Raw genomic sequence first — 22,208 nt, 5'->3', positions numbered from 1 at the left:
TGGCTCTGTATTGGCCTCACGGTTAAACCCAGTTAAAACAATGACAAAAAACAGGACAGGCAGGACAGGAAAATGTCAAAATTGGAGTTAGAGGATTTTCATAGGACAGTAGAACACACAAGGTACATATTTTTTTTCCTTCATTGGAAAATGTTCTTACAGCATCATTCCTGTTTTGGTTGTTTTACCAATCGTCAATCAATTGAAAAACCAGCCCTGGAGAAAAATATTTTTCCTCAAATGAAAAAGTCTTGGTGTATCCTTTTATTGGCCTGCCTGGTTAAGTAAAGGTTAAATAAAAATGTATACATAGACAGGCACACGCACACACACAAACATGCTCACTCATTTTCTTTGTGGCCATTCCTCACTCACTGAAATCTGTTGACCAGTCTTTGGGCCCATCACACACACACACACACACACACACACAGACACAGACACACGCACATACTGTTCCTGGGGTCTGGAGCCGCCAAAGCCAATCATGGCTGCCGGTGTGAAGTGGGCATGCCTGTTCCAGACCCCCGCATTCCCCTCTCTACCTCTGTGCTGGCCACAGACAAAACACATGCCTAATGGCACTGTGTGCATGTCTGTGTGTGTGTGTGTGTGTGTGTGTGTGTGTGTGTGTGTGTGTGTGTGCTTGCATGTGTGTGTGTGTGTGCCAGTGTTTGTCAAATGCACACTGACTAGCAGGGACACACATGCAGGGCATTTACAAACAGACACAGGGCAATTGTTCCAGCAGCATTGAATTAGGCACACACACACACACACAAGCATATACACACACACACACACACAGACTTGGCCTGAGAGCTTGGCATGGGGCGCGAGAGAGCAGTGTGTGGTGCACTGGCTCACCTCAGAAACCTCCGAAAACAATTACTGCTCTCACAGGGCTGGCCTGGGCACAGCTTGTACTAATAGACTAGACTGGACTAAAGAATTGAATTGAATTGAACTGAATTGAATTGAATTGAATTGAATCAAACTGAATCAAATCTGACCATGGCATGTTCTCCTACAACACTGAAACAGGAAATAAAACAACACATAAGAAAAAAACACATAAGAAAAGGTGAAACAGTGCAGTGCTTTATTATCTCTCCAGTACTTAATATGACAGAGCAGAGAGGCCAGAGGAGAGAAACGTCCCTGAGGCAGACCAGTTGGACCCAATTCACCTATCATTACACATGGTTCTTTTATGTATGTTCTTAGATACTCAGTTTACGTTCACCTGCGTGTGTGTGAGTGTGTGTGTGTGTGTGTGTGTGTGCACGTGCGTGTGTGTGTGTGTGTGTGTGTAGCCACCATATGCTAATGTTGGTCCGTCTCTCTGTCTCTCTGCGGGGCCCAGTGCTGGGGCCTCTGTGAGATAATCAGCATAATTCTTCTGACAAATACACATGGTTATTCTTAATTAGTATCACACACTGTCCCCCCGGCCGCACCATGCCTGTCCACCTGAATATCACACACACACAGACACACACACGCACGCGCATGCATGCTTTTAGGGAGACATGCATAGATACACAGATGTGCGCTTGTTTGGAATACACACACATGCATACACTGCTAGGGACACATGCATGCAGGTGCTTGCTTCATGGGATGCATGCATATGTACACACACGCACACACACACACGTGACGACGCATGCTTTTAAGAACCTGCGCTCACACAGGGATCCATGCTCATACACACAAACACAAACTCACTGATAGGGACACACATACATGTGCACAAGGTTCAAGGTACACATATGTACATTTGGAACTCTTTTATATACTGTACACACACATACACACACACACACACATACACACACACACACTGTCCAGGGGACTCCTGCCATCGCTCAGCTCACACACCAAAGAGAAATAAAGACAGAATGAGGGGAATGAGGAAATAAAAGATTGAATAGATTGCTTTCTTCCTCCCGATGCTAAGTTGTGTTGAGCCATGTAAGATCTGAGGACTCTTTAATGTATAAATTAGCAAGGCTTCTGCCTGTCTCTTCTCCTCTTCTTTCCCTCTCTTTGTCTCCTGTTCTTTCTCTCTCTTGCTCTTGCTCATTCACTCTATCGCTTTCTCCCTACCCATCTCCTCTCTCTCTCTATCTTTCTCTTTACCTCTCGTTTTCCCTCTCTCTCTCTCTCTCTCTCTCCCTCTCTCTCTCTCTCTCTCTCTCTCTCTCTCTCTCTCTCTCTCTCTCTCTCTCTCTCTCCGCCTGTTCTTTCGCTTTTGGCATGATTAACTGTTGACTTTGATCATTCTGGTGAATACATGGTCTTGGGGCTACGCTGGGTACACGCACACACACACACACACACACACACTCTTCAGGTTGACCATAACCGTTTTCTTTGATATCCTATATTGTAGCTACGCATGATGTCTTCGCAGAATGGTCATTTTACAAAATAGGTTTAACAGAGAAAACCCCTATATCTAAAGAAGCTTTGCTTCTATAGTAATGCACTGGTGGGCCATCACCACAGCTATAAATTTGCCACTGCTGCAGGAAGAAATGTGAAAATGAATCACCATAATTTGGCTTCAATTTAACAATTTGGTCAGAAAAATATATCTTAATAAAATGGTTTTAGCATTGCTAAAAACTGGTGTTGAAACATGGACAGATGTAGAACCAAAATCAAAATGCCTCCCACCCACACCAGCCAACGCTGCTAAAGAATAGCTATCCACCAACCAGTGTGCCATTTAATCAGTTTTGTTGTCAAATCAAGGTGAGGTGCTATATGGGGTGAGAGCACTAAGCATGAACATTGCCAATTAAAGGTGTATGAATAGAGTGCCAACTGTGTGGGCTTTCCTCATTTCTAATCTTCCATTTTTTCAAATTTACCGTGGAGAGTGGTGAGCAGGCGACATGGTATTTTCTTACATTTCCTTAACTCTGTCACTAAGTAGAGGGACACCATCTCACTCTCACCACTAACTAAAGAAGACAGATCCTTGCATTGTTGTCATAAAACGTAACTTCAAAATCTATTTCTAAATCTATTGCTGTCATTATTTAACAAGACTCTGGTGGTCTTGTTTGTGTGTGTGTGTGTGTGTGTGTGTGTGTGTGTGTGTGTATGTGTGTGTATGTGCACGCGTACATGTATCAGAGAGAAATAAATAGTAAGGGGGCTGTTAATGTAATGTATTGCTAGTATGTTTCAGTGTTAAAGTTTTTGATTACTGCCTGCCTGCATGCTTACAATTTGTGCATTTTTGTGTGTGCATGGTGAATTTCAAAGTGTTTGATTGTTTGGTATGTCTGTGTACGTACATGCATGCCTTTGTGTGTGTGTGTATGTGTGTGTGTGCGTGCTTCAGTGCGTGCGTGGGTGTGAGTGTGTGATGTAGCGAGGAGGCCGTTAATGTGGTGTGTTTCAGTGGTAAAGTGTTTGATTGTATTGCCATCTAGAGGCGTATAGCAGAGTCTCCATGCTCCTATAAAACCCGCCAGCGCCAGATGCTGCTATTGACAATGTGCATATGTTAACCACTTTATAGGCCACATGCCTCACATATTTCACTGGCTTTTAAGGTAGAGAGATCTCTCATTCTCTCTCACTTAATCTCTCTCTCCCTTGTGCTACATCTATCTTTTTTCTCCCCCGCTTTAATCTAAATTCTCTCTTCCCTCTTTTTTACCCATTCACTCAATCTCTCTCCATCTATCTATCCCCTTTCTCTCACACTCACTCCCTCCCTCTATCTCTCGCCCCTTTTAATTCCCTTCCACAGTTATTAACTCACTCCCCCTTTGTCTTTTTCTTATCCCTCTTCTATTTCTCTGTCCCCTCTGTCCCTCTCTCATACATACTGTACTTCAGTTCAGTCCGATCCCCTCTTTCTTCCTGTCTTTATCTCTCTCTCTCTCTGTCTCCCTCTGCCTCTCTTTCTCTATCTCTCTCTCTCCCCTCTCTGTCTCTTCCTCCCCTCCCTCCCTCTCTCCACTGAAAAGGGCTGTGATTTGCAGGAGGATTTAGCTTGTGTCTAGGTGTCTAGGGGCTTATTAATCCCATTTTACTGTGGATGAAAAACACGTTGGCTCCCAGACATGAAAACAGTGAAAACATGCATTCTGGTTGTTGTTCAGACGGTTCATCCTTGGTGCCACGCTACGGTGATTTGTCAGGGTTTTCATTTGATTTAGTTTGAATTGGAGCCTTTTTTGATCCTCTTGCCACTGCATTGAAGTGGGTTACCAATTAATCTCTTTACATATGCTTGCATACGTTCAGGGATACACATGCACACAGTCCCGAGCACGCAATATAAAAAAAGCGCAGACTCAGACACATGACAAAATACAGCAGTGGTGTTAGTGAATGCTCTACATTCACTAACACACACACACACACACACACACACATATATGTACACCACTCTCATAGATGCTCACAAACACAGTCATAAATAAACACACACACACACACACACACAAACACACAGGCAATGCTACATCCTGGAGCCGAGTGCTCCCTGGCTACCATGTCATAGCACGCCAGGGCCTTTTGAAACAACAGTGTGTCTCTTATCAATTAGTAAATGGTGTTCCTATCACACACACACACACACACACACACACACAGACACACACAGCTCCTGTGTCTGCCAGGGTGTTGGGCTGGGTCCCACTGCCTAGAGCTACTGGCAGACACTCTATGTCTGTGTCTGTGTGTGATTGTTTTTGTGTTTGTGTATGTGCATGCATGCATTTGTTTGCATGTGAATGAATGTGTGTGTGTGTGTGTGTGTGTGTGTGTGTGTGTGTGTGTGTGTGTTCATGTGTGACATGAAAGTGTGCATGTGTGACATAAACACTCAATCTGCAAGCTTTGAATTCACCCATAAGGGACGGCCTGTCTGCCTGCCAGTCTCTCTCTCTCTCTCTCTCTCTCTCTCTCTGCCACCTCTCTAGTGTCTACTTGCTTTACCATGGCAGAGCCTGGATGTTGAAACGTTGATATCACAAATCCCATGTCATGTCATCTTAGCTCGCCACTGTTTCTGCCTTCCTTTTCATTCCCGATTTTCATGAGTAATGCGCTGGTTTGTATTGTACGAGTTCATGCAGGGTTTGTTTGTGTAACTAATTTCCTCTCGCTCTCTTCTCTTCACTTGCTCTACCCTGCTACCTCCCTCCCCCGTTTCCCTTTCCTTCCCCTCTTCTTCTTCTTTCTCCCTTTCACCCGCTCTCAACCTCCCTCCCTGTCTACCCTCCTTCTCTATCCCCTCCTCCCCACCCGCCCTCTGCCTCTCATCCCTCTTCTCCTCTCCTCCTTCTCTTCACCTCTGCCTCTTTTTCCTTTCTTTACACCTCTCTCACCCTCTCTCCCATCTCTCGCTCTCTACCCTCCTACTCTTTCGGTCTCTCTCTTTATGTCTCACCCCTTCATCTCTCTCTCTCTCTCTCTCTCTCTCTCTCTCTCTCTTTCTCTCTCTCTCTCTCTCTCTCAGGGTTCAGTCCTAGAAGCCACTCTCTATGGTCTTGAGCCTTACAGTGAGTATAGTCTTCGCGTGGAAGCTGTGAACGGAGCAGGTATGTTCAGTATGGTCGGTAGCTCATGACCAACACTGAAATGCCAGCACTGATTCCCCAATCGCTTAATTTATTTTGGATGTTTCCTGACCCTTCAGGCAGTGTCTCCAGTCCGTGGGTGGGCACTAGGACCCTGGAGGCCTCTCCAGCCGGCCTGGCTAACTTCACAGTGGAACAGAGGGAGCAGGGCAGGGCGTTACTACTGAGCTGGGATCAGCCACACACACCTAATGGAGTCATCACGGTATACACACACAAACGCACAAAGCACATACCAACATGCACTCACAGCATGGAGCATACAACATCTAGAAAACACATAATTCGTTCATGTCATTTAATTCAGTAACTCATTCACACACACACACAAACACACACACGCACACTCCGATGCACACTGCTTGCAGACCCACAGACCTACACCTGTAGTCAATACACTCACTCATGCACACATTAAACATGCATTTATTATTTATTTTATTTATTTATTTGTTCCAATCCCGAGCCACTCCTCTTTCTCCTTCCGCCTCTTTTCCGCTCACCCTTTCCTCTTTCTCCTCTCCGCTTCTCTCTCTCCTCTTTTTTAACTTATTCTGTCCTCTCCTCTCACCTGCTCCCCATCTCCTTCCCTACTCTGTTCCCCCTCCCCATCTGCTCCTCTCTTCCTTTCTGTTTCCCACTCCCCATCACGTCCCTCATCTACACCACTTCATCTCCTCCACTCGTCCTCACCTTGTCTCCTTCTGCCTCTCTCCACTTCCCACTTTTCTTTCCTCCTCCACCCTTCACCCTTTCCTCTCTCCTCCTCTCCTCCTCTCCAGATGTATAACTTGTACAGTGAGGGGAATTTGGAGTTCAGCGGCCTGTCTCGCCACTTCCTGTTTCGTCGTTTGGAACCATGGACCATTTATACTTTGACTCTTGAAGTCTGCACCTCAGCGGGCTGCACGCGCACCCCTCCTCAGCACGTCACCACGGCAGCGGCCCCACCTGCTTCCCAGCCCCCTCCCAGGCCTCTCTTCATTGGCCCAGACCGGGTGTCACTTTCCTGGGGCCCGCCCTCCCAGCCCAACGGGCCAATTGCAGAGTACTTCTTGCTTGGGCGGAGTCTGGAGGAAGGGGGGAGGGGGAGGAGCAATGAAGAGGATGTTGAGAGGGGAAAGGTAGGTGAAACCAAAGCCTTGTACCTGAAGATACAGGCAATGCTTTCAGTCATTCTGTTAGCCGGTAGAATGACTCGGATACCTCCAATGTCTCTAAAATATCTTTAGAAATGTTCAGATGGCATATCAAAACTTGATATGCACCTGTCAGCCAGTAGATCACAGCATTTCATTTCAGTTACACTTTTTTTAACCCTTACCCTCCAAGGAAACAAGAATTCCTACTAACAATTTTTCAGTAAAGCTACTGCAACTCATCAGTTAAAGACTTGTTTTTGGCCTTAATGGGGATTGTCAGGGGAGTTGTGTTACCACTGTAGCATTTACTACATCAACCAACATCATCCATGTGTCTCCACCAGGTGCTGTTCAGAGAGACCTCCCCACAGGAATTTAACAGTTTCTCCTATACTGTGACCGGTCTGCGTCCGTGGACTCAGTACCAGTTCAGTGTCCGTGCTCACAACCCCGCCGGCCACACCCGCAGCCCCTGGGTTACTGTGACGACCAGACAGGGCCCCCCGCGTGGTCTGGCCCCTCCAACAGTTCTTCACCTCCAAGGCCGACCCAGTGAGCTGTTGGTGTCTTGGGCTCCTCCTCTGGAGTCCAACGGGGTCCTTCTGTCTTACAGGATTCAGAGAAACAGTGTCAGCTTCTCATTTAGTTTTGACCCTGCTGTCCTCAGCTACACAGATGAAGACCTCCTGCCTTTTTCACCATACAGGTATTGGCTGCCTTAACTCATACCATTTTGCAGTTCCATATCAGTTAACCTGAGTGAACCTGAAAAATTAACAAAGCCTGATAGAGATGCTTACAAATGGCAGGTGATAGATAACTTTTCAGTCTCAGCCAGACAATAATATTCTATTCTATTCTATTCTACAGCTATGCAGTCATAGCCTGTACGTCTGAGGGGTGTGTCACCAGCCCGCACACGAACATCACAACCCTCGAGGCGCCCCCTGCCACAGTGGAAGCTCCCGCAATGAACAACATCACATCCCATAGTATAAACATTTCCTGGAGCGTACCACTGACTCAGAACGGGGAGGTGACAGAATATGTGCTCAAACTGAACAACAAAGAGGCTTATCGCGGGAGAGGCTTATATACGGTGCTATCAGACCTGCGCCCTCACATATCATATCAGCTCGTCCTATTGGCTTGTACCAGTGGGGGGTGCACTCCCAGCGCCACAGTTTCCACAGTAACTGAGGAGGCCCCTCCCACTGGTCTGCCTGCCCCAACTCTTAAGGTATGTTGGTTTATTTCTGACTTCCAATGATAGCCTTTTATTTCACTCAGTTAACACATGTACAATACTATCAATGGCCTGTTTGCAGTGGATAACTTAACTTTTAATGTGCCTGGATCCCACAATGAAGCTAAATTTCTCCATTTTTTTCCCCAAGCTAAAGCATTTTTAAGAACCCATACACAGTAACTAATATACATCCTTGTTCCCGCTTGAAAAACACACGACTCACACACAAGTGTTTCCTCATTGCTTTCACTATTACAGCTCATATTTTGCCATGTAGCTGATGAAGGTGTTTTATGTCGGAAAGGGTTTCTCCTAAATAAAATGAAATTCTCCCATTGGTCATGCCCAGGCACATAACTCTACACCAAGCTTGTGTTACTACAGTTGTAAATTGGTATTCACTGCAGCACCGCTCAAAAAATCTCGTTATTTATTTGCATAAAGCAGGATGGGGTTTAGTCTTTTCCCTGCTGTCCTGCATTCTGCTGTCCTTTTGTACTCCACATTAAATGAATGACAGTGGGCAGCCCACAGTGAAACATTTACCATAGTGGGAGGCAGGTGTAAGATTTAGATATGTGTGCTGTGTGTGTTCCCAGAGAGTCAGTCTTGTGAGGTTTGCTTTCACCATTAACATGTTTCCTGCCTTATGAACAAATCCTCCTGCTCTTTCATTTTGAAAAACAAAGAATAAAAACAGTGTCTCTGTATTTTTGTTGTCCTTATTGTAATGTACTGTATATTGTAGATATTAGATTTTGTGGTTTAGAGTAAGTGTTTTAAAAACTAGATTTTTATATACCTCTTGTAAGTGGTTATCCAGATTAATTTACGATACCTGCAACAGTAGAATAATCAGTATAATAATTCAATATTCATTTCAAGTTTCCTGTTTTATGTTCAAACCATTACTTGTCTGTTTTCATGTCATTATTGAGGTGAGATTCATTGAATTGTGAATATTTTGTTTGTCTGTTTCAAAAATGTTTAGAGCCTCAAACTATTGAATACTCATTGAATATTAAATTAAATGGTTATACTGTTGGTCCTTGAATCAGGAGCTTTAAGGCAATGTGACTTGTGACCTCTCCTCTGAAGGTCACCGGCCCGGAGTCAGTGGAGGTGAGCTGGAGAGCGCCAGAACACCCTAACGGCATCATCACAGGGTACGAGCTCCGCAGGGACGGCGAAGTCATCTACGTCGGTTCAGAAACCCGTTACCACGACTTCACGCTCTTGCCGAGCGTGGAGTACAGCTACGTTGTCAGGGCCAACAACAGCAGAGGGGCGGTGAGCAGCACTGCAGCCACAGCCAGGACTCACCCATCAGCTCCCTCTGGTGTCGCCCCCCCGACGCTGCAGCCGGCGGGACCGAGCCGGGTCGGTCATTCATACATTCATTTACTCATTCACCCATTCATCAATTATTCTATTTCACTCATTCTTTCTTTCATTTATTCTTTCTTTCCCTCTCTCTATTTTTACTTAATCCATTTATTCCATCTTTCATCCATTCCTTTTCCCATGCATCTAAGCATTAATGAATGTTAATAACTTACTGGGCTATAAGGAACAGCTGAATAATGAAATAACTAATGTTGGCAAGCTTTCCCCTCCCTATTGCCTTTAAAAGTTGTGTTTTTTTACGCTCTGTGTCTAACCCTAACCCTTCCAGGTGAGAGTAGAGTGGAGCGCTCCGGCCCGTCCTAACGGAGAAATCGTCAGTTACACGGTGTACCAGCGAGACCCAGTCCAACTCAGCACCAACAGCACTGTGTTCACTCCAGAGCACAGCACCTTCTCTGACCGACACGTCACTCTGCACGGACTGGCTCCTCACCGCAGGTTAGTCACAGGAGAACTCCACCAAAATTGACTTTTACGTTGTCAGCCTGCAAGATGTCAAAAAATTACCAAGCTGGTCTTAGGCAGGAGGTGTCAAGATTTCATCAAACTGCATTGCCTAAGATGGTCATTTGAAAATCTTGAAAACACAGCTCCCTCTTGCCCTACATTAGTCAATACTATGAGGAGAGAAAAGTGAGAAGGAAGAAGAGAGAAGAAATAGAGGTAGAGGAGGTAAAAGAAGGAAGCATAGCGCCATCTGTAGCTGACTCACCCCAGTCTGGCTGACTGTCCAAATCACCATATTGCAGAGCCTGCCGGCCTACATGTCAGTCAATACAAGGGCTAGGTTCACTTCATTCTCATTTCAATCAATTTGTGATTAAATCGCATGAACTGAAAATGAGCTTGCCCCGAACATGGACAAAGCAATATAACACAGAAGAGACTGGTGGAAAAGAGACAGAAGAAGGAAGAAGGAAAGAGGGGCGGGCACAAATGAAAGTAGAAGTACAGTTTTACATAGTTCCAAAATCTCCTGTCTGGAGCAAGACAAAAGACAGAATACCAGTAGGTAAAGAGAAAAGTCTGCCTCAGAAACTCGGGGTGTGTGTGACTCTCTCACCGGCTTGTACCATCAAGGGCCAGATAAAGATAAAACACACAGACCCAACATCTGTGACTATGAGTTAGACAGAATGATGTAATTTGATTTGATTTATTTGACAGCTTTCAAGACAAATTAAGATGATATTGTTTAACTTATAGAGCTTTCCTTTTATCTTTACATTCCTTATGTTAATAAGGAATGAAGGTATTGCTGAAAATCCAGAATACATTACATACAGTATAAGCATAAAGAAAACCATTGAGAATTTTCCAATAAAAGTCAGAGACATATCTCCATTGCATTCCTCATGATGAAAAATCATGAATGAAAGATACAGTCTGTACACTGCGATGTCTTTCTTCACCACTTAGATAAACATTTTGATCCTGAAGGATCCTTGTCAGGAAGATCTTTAAGACTTATGAAATAAGAAAAAGACCCATTTAATAAATTAGAATACTAATGTACTCGTCATAATGCGGGCATCATGTGTTTTGGTAAAAAACAACTACTAAAATTAAATAGTTACAGCATCTAGACTTTGGTGTGTAGAAGAGAGACAAAGACAGCAGAGCAAGAGAGACAGAGAGAGAGAGAGAGACAGAGAGAGAGAGAGAGAGAGAGGAGGGAGTGATGGAGTGACTGAGTCAACCTTGAAGCAGTGGCCATGTCTCCATCGCCCTCTCTCAGACAAAGACAGCTGGGCAGACCAAAGGCTCTGCATATGTGTGTGAGTGTGTGTGTGTTTGTCTATGTGTGTGAGGGTGCATATGCGTGTGCAGTTGTGTGTATGTGCCTGTTGGTGTGCTTGGTTGTGTGGCTGTGTGTGTGTGTGTGTGTGTGTGTGCGCTGTGGTGAAGTCCTGATAAGATTCAGATAATAAAAGCTCATCAGCTTTATCATCTAAAGATCGCTCCCTCTCTCTCAAATGACCTTCTATCCATTCAACTCATCCTCCTGCCCTCCTCTCTCTTTCTCTCTGTCTTTCTCTCCTTTATTTCCATCTCCTTTCTTTCTCTCTACCTCCAAAAACCCAACAGTGCCTCCTAATTACCAGTTACCTAATATGTTAATGTCAAATGTATTTAAGTATGTTAAGTATTTATGTTAAGTATTACACAATTGTCTGTTAAAAATACACATACATTTATTATTGTTTTACTTGTATTACCAATACGATGCACAACTCAATTTCAATCTCTTTCTGCCTTTTTGTCTATGCATTTTGTGTGTGTGTGTGTGTGTGTGTGTGTGTGTGCGTGCGTGTGTGTGCATGTGAGTACATGCATACCTATGTGTGGGGCATAAATGTCTGTGTGTGTTTGTGTGTGAGAATGCATGTACACATTTGTGCCTACATGCCTGTGCCCATAGATAATTCACGCTGTTTATGTCTTTGTGTGTGTGGCACTGTGTGTGTGTGTGTGTGTGTGTGTGTGTGTGTGTGTGTGTGTTTATGTGTGTAGGTACGAGGTGAGGGTGGAGGCTTGTACGGTGCTCGGCTGCTCCTCCAGCGACTGGACGTCTATCCTCACGCCGGAGGCTCCCCCTGCTGGACAGACGGCGCCACTGTTAGACCTCCAGCCCGACACACACACCGGCCTGCAGACCAGCTTCCTGCTCACCTGGTCTCCTCCAGCCCGGGCTAATGGCCGAGTCCTGCACTATGAGGTCTACCGCAGGCTGGACCGTGCCACTGACGCCCGCGGAGGCGCTGTCACGACGTTTGTCTGCAGGAATGTTTCTACTAGCTGCAGAGATGAAGGGCTCCGGCCGTATACCGCATACCAGTACCAGGTATAACTCTCTGTGTGTTTTAGCGTGTGTGTGTAGAAAAGCAGGACTCCAGCACCTGCAAAAAGAACCACACTGCCCATTTGGGTACCTGCAGGTACAGCCAAGTGGTTAATGTTGCTACCTCTCTTTATTCCTGCTAGTATTAAAAAAGTAATTCTCACCATTTACTGTCTCTTGACAGTAGAGGCAAAAGTTAAAATGTACAACTATGCAAGGCTCAAATCAACTGATAGCTCTAGAAAAGCTATGAGAGAATGTGGAAAATAATTATCTGATTTCTGACAGATTTTACCTATTTCTCTCATTCTGTAGGAAAATTTCTCTAAGAAAAAGAATAGCACTGGATTTTCACCTGGATTGTATAATGCACATAGGGCGCTGTAGATCAATCAAGGCTAAATATTTTCCTAAAGGTTTTTAACTTTCTACTTTTTTATATGTACTGGAAAAGTGTGCTAAGGTGCAACAAATTTCAGCAAGTGTTTTGAATAAGTTAAAATTTCACGTTGGGGGGAAACAATGTTTTTAAAGGAGATTGTTAGTTTGGACAAAAAAAAAGAGTTGCAAGAAAGTGGAACTGGAGTAACAAAGAATAACTAAAGAATAAATAGAGGAAAAAAACCACTGTAATAGCTGTAAACTGTAATATATATCCTTGCTGAGACTGAAGTCTATACTCCGTCTTGTCCTCTGCAGTGGACATGAGGCCAGAAGAGGTTTTGTTGTGATCTGCAGACCTCATTTGGAAAAGAGACCTGGTGTGACTCCCCACATTAAGATTTAGACACGTAGATCACGTTGCCTGTGTTCACAATGGAACGTCATCAAAAAGTCCAATCACATGCACACACACAGATATCACACATTTCAACTGGCACAGTCACCCTCACATGCACGGACACATGTGCTCACAGACACGCACACACACACCAACACAAACATGGTAACACACAGACATACACACACGCACACACACACACACAAGCCGAGTAATCAGACAGGTGTTAAATGGTGGGGTCCATATTCATGCCGTTGTGCCGTGCGTCGGTGCGCTAATTGACGGGCTAGCCCTTTGGAAGCAACAATAACATTAACATTCCCGCCTGTCAGACATGCGAGCCGAGGCCAGAGAACCCGTGTAATTGATTGAGTTTGCCTGATTGTGGTGCCGTCTTTATTTACGAGGGTCCTAATTTATGACAGGAGGAGGGAGGGAGGGAGGGGCTTGGGGAGATGACGGGCGGGCGACAGAGCCATTAATCACTGGCCCCTCAGAGCACCCCACTTCCTGATTACCAGCCAGCCAATCGAATTAACTGTTAGCCCCCTTGGTAACAGAGCATGTATTGGAAAGACCTTTTAATGGCGACCGCTGCATGTCCCCTGAGGGTTTGGCAGTGGGGGTGGGGGGGGGTACGGGGAGAGGTGGCGGTATGTGTGTGTGTCCTGTTACACTACTTGCCGTGTGTGTGTGTGTGTGTGTGTTTGTGTGATGGGGACACAGAGAAGGAGAGAGAGTATGCAGGTTTGGAGGTTTTGTTTGGTGTTTGATGTGATTGGAGAGTGCTTTTTGGTAGACCGTGCTTTCCGCTTTCCATGCCCTCATTTCCATTACCTCACAGTGTTATATTTTCTCAGTTAACCTGTCTATCTATCAATCTATCTGTCTGTCTATCCATCCATTTATCTGTCCATCTATCTATCTATCTATCTATCTATCTATCTGACTGTCTGTCTCTATCTTTCTTTTTATCTAGTTGTTTGTTTACCTCTCTATCTGCCTATGTATCTATCTGTCTCGCACTCTCGTTCTGTGTGTATCAGGCGTACACAAGGACGATAAGTCAGTCCAGTTTAGTACAGCACAGTGCAGAGAGAGAAATCATATTAGGCTAATTACACTGGGTCATAAGCTCCTATTGACAGCTTTATGCTTGGTTTTAATTACTGCCCACTTTCACACAACTTAGCCCCTTCACCCCGGCTTGCCGCACCCGCCAAGAAGCTCCGTTGGCCTATCAGAGCGCTCAAACCGAGTCCGCAGTCCGACCGCCCAATGAGAAGGCTCGAATCCAGTCTGGAAGTTTTCCGAAGCCGTTTGTTGCCATGGCGGCTCGTTTGTTGCCATGGCAGCTAACAGGGTATATTTTTATTTTGTGTCTAATAAGCCAAATCATGGCCCAGTAGGAGGAGAAGAGAGGACGAGAGGAGAGAAAGCCATAAAAAGTTTGCTGATCATGTAAGGACAAAGAGATGAGTTCTACCTCTTAACACTGGACCAAGGGCAAGGTGATCTAGGCCGACTTTAACTGTAACTTTAACTAACTTTGAACTTGCTCTCTTTGTTCTGTCTATGTGGCACAAACCTCTTAATCAACCCAAAAGGCTTGCGTCGTATTGAGGCATTAACTGCATTGCTACTGGGGGAAGAGCATGGCTGTTGCTGGGTAGAAATCTCCTGTTGCCGTTGTTAATTTGTTATGGTGACAGTAACAAATTTACTCAGATCCCTTTATAAGCAACAAGTCAATCAGCTTCTGATTGGAAACTATGTAGCAATCCTTTCCTTTCACTTGATGTCATAGCGCTCTTCTGAAGGCTTTTTAGGTGGCCAGTTAGTACCCTTTGTCATGGTTCTGTTCATGTAATTTGGGGGTGCAATTTAAATTAATAGTAGTAGTTTATTGATCACACATTATCACTGAAACAGCACAATGATGATGATGGTGACGATGCAGGGGTTATTGCCTTTTTTGTTGTTGTTGTTGCCTATACTGTACCTATCTGCTGTGTGCTACTCTATGCAATGGATGGTATTTATATTTTTAACAGGTTTGAGCTGTTGTTGAATATCTGCTGGATGATAGCTTTAAGGCCTCTGTCTGGCTGTCATGATCCATGTGGATCTCGTTTACTGCCTAATGTTTTTGTATGCTTATTGTTTTGTGTTGTATGCTTTTGTACTTTTGCTTCATGTGCACCTTGCTGTGCTCCAGGGACAAATAAAGTTGAAACTGAAAGTGATACAATAATAACGAACAATCAAGACACTGGTGACATAAATACAACAGAAAACAACCCTAACATACAGAAAAATACAGTGGAAACTCAGTCCATTGAGTAATAATTCACTCAGATAATAGGCCTGAAACACCTGCTTTGTGTGCTATCCATACTAACAGTATATTTTGACAGTATTGTGAGTGTAACTTTAATGATAAACAACTAGAGTTAGTGGCATATTTCATTTGTAATCATCTTATTTTGTCATTTGTCTCTCACACATGATGCACACACACACAACCATCATGCATAAGGGCACACAAACACATATCGCCCCTCACATACATAGCCGTCAACGCCACACCTCTTCTTGACCTTTTCCTTATAAGGGTGACAGCATGCCCTTTACCTAACGTACCCTCTTCCTTCCATCCCTCCATCCATCCTTCTTTCCTCCTTTTCTTCATCCTTTCTGCCATGATTCCCCTTTCTCCATCCCTCATCGTTGCTTTCTATTCCTCCCTCTCCCATCCTCATCTCCTTCATTCCTCTCTCCTCCTCTTCATCCCTTCATCCTTTTCTCTTTTCCATCGCTCTCGCCATTGCTCTATCCTCTGTCCCTCTCTCCTCCCTCCTCTCTTCCTTCCCTTTGCTCTTTTTCATCCTACCGGCGTCCACCTATTCCCTTGCCTCCTCCTCCTCTCATCCTTCCCTCTTTCCCTCTCCTTCTTGCTTCTCCTCCTTTCCTTGTCTCTTGTCCACCCTCCCTCCTGTCCTCCTCCCTGTTCTCCTCTCCCTCTCCCCTCCTTCCTCCCCTCTCCCATCTCAGTCCATCTGTGCTGTCACTTAGATCAATCAGTCTGATTGATCACGGCCTAATTGACTATTATTGAGGTTAATTCAGCTCTTCACACACATGCATGCTCACACATACACACACAAACGCACAAACTCTCTCTCACAAGCGCAAATACCACACCGCACACACACATACACACACACATTCACACACATTCAACACACAAGCTCAGACCCATCCATCTGCCTTCTGCGCTACTTCTGACAGGCTACAGATGACTTACACATGCAAATCTCCACCCTGTCTGACCCTGTGCTGTGTACACCCTCTAATTATACCCAACACAAGCACACAAATAAGATTACTCTATGTGCGTGTGTGTGTCTGTGTGTGTGTATCTGTATGAGTTTGTGTGTGTGTGCGCGTGTGCATTACTCCTTGATGAAGGTGAAAAGTAATTGTCATGCAGATATGTTAGTGTGGGGTTGCATTGTGAAAAGGTTTTGCTCTCACGGCTGATGGTAGTTTTGATGGATGGTCCAATGGATTGACTTGCATCCTTTTGGTGGTCCGGTGCATACTGGGTAATTAACATGGGGCTTTCATCATTAAGAGTTCATATAATGCCCCTAAAATCCAGGGAAAAAAATACATTTGAAAAATCAGTGGCATGGCTGTTGCAGTGAATCAGCGGGTGAAGGCAGGAGATGTATGATATGTGCTGTGATGTTGTGGGTTTGAGTCTGGCTCTATGTCACATGTCTCTCTGTGTCTCTACTATTTACTGTCAAATAAAAACATAAAGATGCCATAAAAGACAATGTTTTGAAATATCAAGGACAGACCATAGATGTGTTTCTTAATTTGCCAAATTCTTGAATTGCAACATAGTGCTATAAACAATCTCCAACAAGATATTGGGGGCCTCATAGAAATCTGAATTTTAGAGGTCCTCAGGCAGCTGCTTATTCAAGCTTTACTTCCATATTCTGAAAGACTTTGTATTGGACTTTGTATTTCTGTTGATTTCTACCTAGACCCTCTATCATTTGAGAAGCAAGGAGACAAATTATTTGTTCTCATTTGAGCTGTATGGTATATAGTAGCTGTGCAGTGATGAAAAAAAATGAATTTTATGATGATAAATTCTTTGTAATTATTACAATAATTATGTTCAGACATTTTCTCAAATTTTCTCATTGATACAGTACATGCTATTAGAAGCCTTCAATGCCAGGGCAAATGGCATTTTGGAAAATATGTGCATTCAGGCTTATATAATTTGCATGTGAATTGCCTCCATATTTCATAAGAATTCAGTCATGAGCACCATCCACTGGTTTGAATGACTTCTGTTTGGATGAGTGAGGTTCTACAATATTAAAGACTAAGATGAGTTTTTGACTGACAGGTGTGGGTGGTGAACTCAGCCGGTCGTTCTGCCAGTCCGTGGTCCAGTGGAAGAACGGGACCCGCCCCACCCGAGGGTGTAGCCCCGCCCACTTTCCGGCGCGTCTCAGCAACCTCAGCAGTAGTGGACATCCGTCCTCCGGCCCGGTCCAACGGGATCGTTAGCCTCTACAGGGTGTTCTCACTGCACCACAACAACCACACTCTGGTAATGCACATAATGTAACACATTACATAATGGACTTCATAAACATTTGTATGGCTTTTCTATGAGCTGTTTCTGCACTTTCTTCCCCTCCACCCTCACCTTTTCTCCTCCTACTTTCCTTTCCCCGTATCCCCACTCCCCCTCCTCCACCACTCACCACCACTCTCATCTCCTGGTCTCTCTCTCCCTTTCTCTCTCTCCATCTCTTCCTCCCTGGCCCTCTCCCTGTCATATTCCCCACCCCACCCTACCCCCTTCCTGTAGCTCTCAGAAGGTACGTCCCATCAGCAGACGCTCTATGGTCTGAGTCCCTACACCCAGTACTGGGTAGGAGTGGAGGCCTGCACCTGTTATCAGGTAATAGCAATATTAGCAATACTAATAATCTACTATCAACTATCAATTCAAGATTCAAGTTTCAAGAAAACTTTATTGTCCATTATTGCAGCATGGAAATTTTTCTTTGGCTTGTGTCAGGCTCGTCAAACACAAAACAATACTGCTTTTGCTAATATGTTGTAGTTAAGAATGGGAGTGTATGAGATTGACTGGACTTGAGGTTCTTTTTCCAAATAATAATAATCATGAGTCAGTGAATGCAGGACAACACCTATTATCAAATAATTTTGTTAGTTGTACTATAGTACTGCTACCCTGCAACCAAGCTAATACGTTGTGGAAAAAAAGTTACATGGAAATAAGTGGGAAAACTGTTTTTTTTTTTGTTTTTTTGTTTTTTGTCAGTTGTGAAAAGGATATTCTTTGAAACTTTTTATAAGACACAGACTATTATTATTGTATAAATTGCAAAACATCTCCCTGAACTCTATGTTTATATATATTATGTGTTTACATTGTCTATCTTTATAAATTCTGACACTGTACTGTACTGTACTGTACATACTGTACATGTATACATGGAAATACTGCCATTTTAAGTCTTTATTCTGAACATGTGGCAGTGCTGCAGCCGAGGTCCTCTGAATGAGCTCCAGACGCTGGCTGCCCCCCCAGCCCACCAGCCCCCTCCTCGCCCCCTTACCTTGACCTCCCGCTCTGCTCAGCTGGAATGGGACGAGCCCCTGGTACCCAATGGAGTCATCGAGAGGTAGGGAGAGAGAGTGAAAAAGATGCAATTATACACACACACACAAACATATGTTCAACTTATCTGATCTGTGGGCAGATTTCATTAATTCTGAGGCAGACTGTATGGACAGACACACATACCACAACATGCCACTGAATCTCTGTCTGTCTGTCTCTCTCTCCACCCCTCTCTGTCTCTCTCTCTGTCCCTCTGTCCCTCTGTATCCAGCTGTGAGCTACATGTCAGATCATCTTGCCCACCGCCCCCCCAGCCTGTACCCGTCCCCTGTGTGGTAGGACCAATTGAAACCCGTTTCTTTGGCAAGGGGCGGAAGTACAATGTGACAGGTGAGTCCATCGTGTGATGTTATTATTATTCAAAGTAGTAGCAATACATAATTGCTGTTTATGAGTCTGTATTGACTTTTTGCACTTTTATAAAATATATAAACACTAATAATCTGTAATGCATGTGTTCTTTATATGTCTCTTTTATCTGTTCCATGTGAACAAACACAACTGAACTAAACTGTACAGGTCTCCAGCCGTACTCCAACTATGAGCTGAGAGCAGCCTGCTTCAACAACATGGGCAGCACTGCCTCCAACTGGACTAATGTTACAACACTTACTGAAGGTAACAGAGTCGTCATTTACCATGGCATTTTTCATAGCAGTGGTGGCTTCAGAGCGGAGAGGTGTTTCAGTTCTGAAATAGTATTTACATAAACAGGGCTAATTCTAAGTAATGTCCTTATACTTTGTTTCTTGACAGTAAAGTTGCCTAAATCATGATCTTCTGTATTATTATTTCATTATATTTTTCTATGTTATCATATTGGCTTTAGTAGTAGTTGCAATGCTATTGGAGTTGTAGGACTAGTAAAATAATAAAAACAAAATTATAAGCTCGCAAGCTCTCTTAGAACCAACCATGAGAATAAATCATAATATTTTTTTCATTTTGGTTCTGCCATTATCTTAGCTACAGGACTAACTAAGAAGTGAGTGAGAGTGGAGTGGTTGTTTACTATCATAAAGAATGTATAGAGGATGATGTGTGGTAGCCAGACAAAACTATTCAATAAAAACTCAGAAAATCAAAACAGAACATTTCAAATAACTTCATAAATGAAAGAATATAGCTGCTCCTCTAAATGGGATGGAGAGACATTCATTCTAATAAACTGTTGTTATTGTGGCTGTTCATATCCAAATGTTTGTATTCCCCCTCTTTCTCTCACCATAGCCCCCCAGTATCTTTCTCCCTTCTCGGTGGGCAGTAACCTGACGATGGTTTGGTTGGACTGGGGGGAGTCCTTCTCCCTCAACGGGCCCCTGAAGGAGTACAGTGTGACCGAGAGCCGGCTCAGGGTCTACGCCGGCTTCCACAGCTATCTTCATGTGCCACGCACCTCACAGAAGAGTGAGAGCACACACACACACACACACACACACACACACACACATACTGTATATCCACTTACACAAACCTAAAGATATGGTGACACACAGATAGATAGAAACATACTCTATAGGCTAAGAGTCTACTTACAACAGTTAACTCTACAACAATGTTCTCACATAAAATATATTTTTTAAATATTTCCTTTTTCTCTCTCTCTCCTTTTTCTCTATCTCTTTCTCAGCTCTGTCATTTCAGGTGACGTGTACCACAAACAGCGGCAGCGCCAGCACTCCCACCATCAGATATAGCCCTGCCACAGGCCTAGGTAACACACACACACACACACACTCCCATACACACACACTGCTCAAACCAACCCAAGCCTGTCTAAGTAACTGATGTTTCTTTTTGGAGCTTGAAACCAACAGGAACCTAACTCCTCTCTCTCTCTCTCTCTCTCTCTCTCTGTGTCTCTCTCTCTGTGTCTCTCTCTCTCTCTCTAGGCCCAACTGAGCCTACAGGTAGTGGTCAGCAGGGAGTCAGCATGTCAGCAACCCCAGTCTATTCTGAGCTGTGGTTCATCTTGCTGTTAGCCCTGCTGGGTCTGTTTCTACTCGCCATATTGCTGGGGCTAGTGCTGCACAGGTAATCTAATGTAGTATGCAGCATGTAAAAGGCATGAATGAATCGAATAGAATAGATTTCCCATCTTCCAGTGGCCTTCACTATTGCAATGTATAAAACTGAACAGAACAATATGCTGCAGAGCTTAGATGGCAGCCTTACAAAACACAACACACATGCTATATAAGAACACACACAATTTCTATCTGAAGAAGAATGAAGAATGAAAGTGTTTGTTTTTTTCGGTTTTCACCCTTTCCAGAGCCCTGAGGAAGAATCCGTCTGCCAGAGAGCGCCCTCCACTGATCACACTGCAGAAGACCAGACAGGCTGGGGGAGAGTCATACATGGTGAGAGAGAGGGAGAGAAGGGTAAGAGAGAGAGAGAGAAGGAGGTGTAGATGGCTGAGAAAGAGAGTGGGGGGGTTGAAAGGGAGAGAGAAGGAGAAAGGTAGTTGGAGGGAAGGACACTGAGGTTAGAAAGGGAGGATTTGGAAAGAGAGAAGTCGAGAGAAAAGATGGGCAGGAAACGAGACTGGGGGAAACAATTGCTGGGGGAAACGAGACTAGCTCACTAATATTTTGTTTAATTTCTCAAGATCACTCAGTGACTAAATAAAAACTAATGCAGGTATTTTAAAACTCTTTTCATCTCCAAATTGTACAGTAAAAATCTAAAAATCATCTCTTTTGCATGGCCGGTTGTCACTTCAGATCTGAACCACCAGAGGGGGCTGAAGGAACAACTCTTAATATGAAGCTGCCCTAAGAAACAGAACTCATTATTTATGTGACTGTCACCATATAAACAACCTAACTGTTGTTTATAATTCCACATAAAATCTGTAGTTAGCAAGGACTTGCATATCACTGATGTTGAGTAAAAACCCTGTAACCCCAGTTTTGGTGTGTTTGACCTTCTTACAATGAAAGTCCATGATAAAATTGCAAATGTTCATGGCTGTCATTCTGAATATAATGCTGTTTTTATCATGTATGCAAAGCAAACATTTTAGAAATAGGAACCATTTATCTGGCATATTCCCCCAAATTACTCAATTCAATTCAATTTCAATTCAAAGAGCTTTATTGGCATGGTATAACATCAGTAAACATTGCCAAAGCATGAAACAATACAAATGACGATAAACATAAACAGTCAACAATTATAACAAGTACTGAATTGTAAAACAGAATAACATATCAGAGGTTAGTCCTCTGCAGGTTCACTGGTTGTCCTCAGGTTGTGGCACGAGGTTAGAAATGTTGCTGCAGTGACGGCACATTTAGGCATTTCACCAAGCTAATTTGGTAATTTAACTCCACATTACTAACTATGCTGCTACTCAAACAACATGATCAACTCTGCTTTACACCTTTCTTTTTCCCAGTGTTTGGTTTGGTTTGTTTA

General features: G+C 43.9%; 1 protein-coding gene across 1 annotated transcript in view; it reads left to right on the top strand.

The window, feature by feature from the left end:
* Positions 1-22,208, top strand: part of ush2a (Usher syndrome 2A (autosomal recessive, mild)) — a 242,629-nt gene that overhangs the window by 217,682 nt on the left and 2,739 nt on the right. The window contains exons 75-91 of the mRNA XM_071921972.2: positions 5,495-5,576; positions 5,675-5,820; positions 6,398-6,739; positions 7,102-7,463; positions 7,628-7,997; positions 9,105-9,386; positions 9,682-9,851; positions 11,928-12,258; positions 17,472-17,678; positions 17,943-18,035; positions 18,641-18,786; positions 18,997-19,115; positions 19,305-19,403; positions 20,016-20,192; positions 20,416-20,499; positions 20,678-20,819; positions 21,061-21,148. Coding sequence (XP_071778073.2) covers positions 5,495-5,576; positions 5,675-5,820; positions 6,398-6,739; positions 7,102-7,463; positions 7,628-7,997; positions 9,105-9,386; positions 9,682-9,851; positions 11,928-12,258; positions 17,472-17,678; positions 17,943-18,035; positions 18,641-18,786; positions 18,997-19,115; positions 19,305-19,403; positions 20,016-20,192; positions 20,416-20,499; positions 20,678-20,819; positions 21,061-21,148 — 3,240 coding nt within the window. The remainder of the gene's footprint in view (positions 1-5,494; positions 5,577-5,674; positions 5,821-6,397; positions 6,740-7,101; positions 7,464-7,627; positions 7,998-9,104; positions 9,387-9,681; positions 9,852-11,927; positions 12,259-17,471; positions 17,679-17,942; positions 18,036-18,640; positions 18,787-18,996; positions 19,116-19,304; positions 19,404-20,015; positions 20,193-20,415; positions 20,500-20,677; positions 20,820-21,060; positions 21,149-22,208) is intronic.

The sequence above is a fragment of the Centroberyx gerrardi genome, chromosome 1, assembly GCF_048128805.1.
Source record: "Centroberyx gerrardi isolate f3 chromosome 1, fCenGer3.hap1.cur.20231027, whole genome shotgun sequence".
Classification (NCBI taxonomy): Eukaryota; Metazoa; Chordata; class Actinopteri; order Beryciformes; family Berycidae; genus Centroberyx; species Centroberyx gerrardi.
This window is presented reverse-complemented; position numbering and strand designations above follow the sequence as displayed.